This window comes from Vanacampus margaritifer, chromosome 2 (assembly GCF_051991255.1).
Source record: "Vanacampus margaritifer isolate UIUO_Vmar chromosome 2, RoL_Vmar_1.0, whole genome shotgun sequence".
Classification (NCBI taxonomy): domain Eukaryota; kingdom Metazoa; phylum Chordata; class Actinopteri; order Syngnathiformes; family Syngnathidae; genus Vanacampus; species Vanacampus margaritifer.
The window spans coordinates 53,386,674-53,390,265 of NC_135433.1; the positions used below are offsets into that span (position 1 = coordinate 53,386,674).

At 37.2% G+C, this 3,592-nt stretch overlaps 1 protein-coding gene across 1 annotated transcript in view; it reads right to left on the reverse strand.

Moving 5' to 3' along the window:
- Window positions 1-281: 281 nt before the first annotated feature.
- The window catches only part of LOC144043971 (homeobox protein Dlx4b-like), a 7,625-nt gene continuing 4,314 nt past the window's right edge, over window positions 282-3,592 (reverse strand). Inside the window, exon 3 of the mRNA XM_077558112.1 lies at window positions 282-1,859. Coding sequence (XP_077414238.1) covers window positions 1,617-1,859 — 243 coding nt within the window. The 3' untranslated portion in view covers window positions 282-1,616. The remainder of the gene's footprint in view (window positions 1,860-3,592) is intronic.

Here is a 3,592-nt window from a genome sequence, read left to right on the forward strand (position 1 = left end):
GTGTGCCCTGCGATTGGCTGGCAACCAGTTCAGGGTGTACCCCGCCTACTGCCCGAAGCCAGCTGGGATAGGCTCGAGCACCCCCGCGACCCTTGTGAGGAAAAGCGGCCAAGAAAATGGATGGATATTTCCTTAATCCTAACATTATTAGACAGTTTTTAAATAAAGAGTCAAATAGACAGAAGAAAATTATGATCATTGCAAAACAAAAACAGATATTGAAAGATTAGGTCAGAGTCGAGCATCCAGCTCAGACAAGAAAGATAAATTTGAAACTGATCCAATGGCAAAAAGATCTTTATTACAGTACAGTATTGATTATTTAAATCACAATCTGCCACATGTTACGGTGTCGCTCATTGGTTTTCACCAATACGTCAGAATATTTGGAAAATGACAACAGTGCATAGCCCCACTTTTTTTTCTGTTTCTAGAGTGACAAGGTATTCTTATTCAACTTTTTGTATTTAATTACAGACCGTGAATGAAAGTCATTTTTAATAGTGATAATGAAATGGGATTGTCATGAGGAAGAGAATCTGCCATTCAGTGCACGATACTATACCTTGGACGGCTTCATAAAATAATTAAATTATAATGGCACCTTTCAGTACATTTAAAACACACAAAATAATCAATTCTTCTTTTTTTGGGTCCTTTTATATGATCTGTTTTTTTAAACTTCACCAACATATGACTTTCAAACTATAGAAAACCTTCATAGAAAGCCCCTTTCCACGTGTGCTTGTGCCACATAATCCCATTTTGAATATATTAATATATATTTCTCAAGAAAACATTTGTTTAGAATCATGGATGCTACACCATCGGCAGGATGTTAGCAAAATGTGCTACTTAGTTGTTGCTCTACTTAGAGTAGAAAAGCCTTCATTGCGTGCCTGTAAACGCTGCATGCACAGACGTAAGGCGCAAACCTCCCTTGCAGCAACGCTGGCAAGTCGAGTCCTGCTGCGACCGACATACTACACAGTGCTCCATCGCTTGATGAATATGCTGCGCATTAAATTCCACGCTTTGCCATACTTCACAACACAGTTAAAGAGGTTAACTTCAGTGCATATTGTTTTTGTAATGTTCCCACGTTTATCCAATCTTGACATTGGTGTGCTTTTTTCAAAGTCATCTGGTGTTAATATCGCACTTGGGAGAACAGGTTGTACTACTGTAGCTAATAATAGCTAACAAGTTTCGTGTTTGCCATGTTGTCAACTATGGCTTTACAATCTAGTAAAATATCTCAATAAGCATACAATTAAGCAACCATAATATTGGGTGCATTGCTATTGCAAAAATGTGACTGATTTATGTCCACATCGTTTTTTGCATCTTTTTACTCTGACACCAAGAAACCGGGTAAACTCAAAGCAATACCATTCACCAAGGAATTCATGTACAGTATCTGTCGGCACTTTACTTCTGTTATAGCTGCTATGTGAAAAGGAGCCAGAACTGCCTGACTTTTTAAAAACCTTGCACCACTTTTCAATTTTTTTTGCTGCGCTTTACTTAATTTTTCCTCTAGTGTCTCACACTGTAAACAATGTCAGGGCCATTGTTTTCATGAGGAGAAAAAAAATACTCCAGTCCTAGTTATGTCACATCAATTGAGTCCTGGGCATGGCATCCTGCGGGTGACCTGGGTACCAGTGGCCAAAATTGTTCATGTATCCACCAGAGTGCAATTGTGTGGTTTTTGGAGCCATGCTCATGTCCCATACAGTGCATTGAGAAGCAGAAGACTGGAGCGGTGTGGACCTGGGCTCTCCATCCGATTCGCCGGGCCCGGTCTTCATTATCTTCTTGTACTTGGATCGTTTGTTTTGGAACCATATTTTAACCTGAATGAACAGGCAAAGAGACAAATGAAAAAGGAGACACACACCAGTTCATATGCAAGTATTGCAGATTGCAGAGGTAATACACAGTTTAAACCAGTGGTTCTTAAACAGGGTTTAACCGAACCCCAGGGGTTCAGTGAGTCAGTCTCAGGGATTTGGCAAAGGTCAAGACACACACCCGACTCAAATGTTATGTTATATGTGCAATATGAATTCACAAATCGGAACGTATGGTGTTCCACTGGGTTCAATTCTGGGTCCTCTGCTGTTTTCATTGTATCTGCTGCCCCTGGGTTTCATCTTAAGAAAACAACGGTGGTTATTTTAATGTGCACTATGAATAGAGAATTGAGCTGTGTGATGTGAGCAATTCTAGTCCAGTACAACTAGGTATCTCTCAAATCTAAAAGAAGACTTCCTTAAAGAAATACTTGACTTACTGAGCCATTTTCAGCAGAAAAAAACATTATTTTTCATGTACAATTAATATCTTAAAATACAAAATTTTCCACTTGATGTTGACTGAAAATTACGTCACCTGAGGAAGTAGGTAACAACCAATCATGGCTCAGTTTGCTGATTGGTTGTTACTTACTTCCTCAGCACAGGTGATGTCATCTTCAATCGACAGCAAGTGGAAAAATTAGTTTTTGAAGTTATTAATATAAAAAAAAACAAATAATGAAATTATCATTCATTCTGGAAAAATATGAACTTTTTACTGCTGAAAATAGCTCAATGAGTCAAGTATGCCTTTAAGCTGCATGTAAGTGAGGAATACAATACACTTTTTGAATTAAACATAAAGAGAGGCAGTTTCAATATAAAGGCTACCCTCCCTGTTCATTTTGTTTACCAGTATGAAAATAAATAAATAAATAATTTAAAGGAAACTGGTATATATATATATATATATATATATATATATATATATATATATATATATATATATATATTGCAGTGTGGTTGACGGATCGTGTTGTCATTTGATCAGGAGTCTGATGGCTTGTGGGTAGTAGCTGTTTTTTAGTCTTTTTTGGTCTGTTAGGTCAGGAAAACTAGACACACCGTAGCATCTCGTTATTTGTTAAATTGTTTCATTCAGCAGGACGATTGCTGACAATTTGTTTGTTTAAAGGAGTGAAGATTATCTCTGTGGGTGGAAATACCTCAGACCATTTTGATGTCCGAAATTGAGCTGAATCTCATGTAATCTTTTTTTCTGCGGTTAGAATGATGACTTATGGTTGTAATTTGTTTGTAGTTTTTTTTTCAACTTGCAAATTGAGCAAATGACACAGATGTCCATCAGTCTCATGTTAGCTATCCGATTAGTAAGAGCATATGAATCATCAATAATTACAGAGTCAGTGAACACATTTGTGACAAACAGGTTTGAACTGCCTTCAAAGCACGGGACGGTGATCGGAAAGGCCAAGGAAGCAAATAAAGATAAGTAAAGTGAACTGAAGATATTTGATGGTTGTGGGTAAGAAGTTATTCTAAATGAAAAGCATATTCACTGTCATTTAAATTTCTTCATACATTTGTATTACTTTGACATGGAAAATTGTAGTTTGGATTTGAAACATGTCTCGTGACAACAGTCCTGGAACTTTGCTGACTCACTTCATAGATTTTGTTTTGATTAATTAAATCACTAATACATCTCTTGTACCAAAACAAGAGCCCGTTATTTACATACACACTGCACAGTGCTCTTGCGTTCTCTT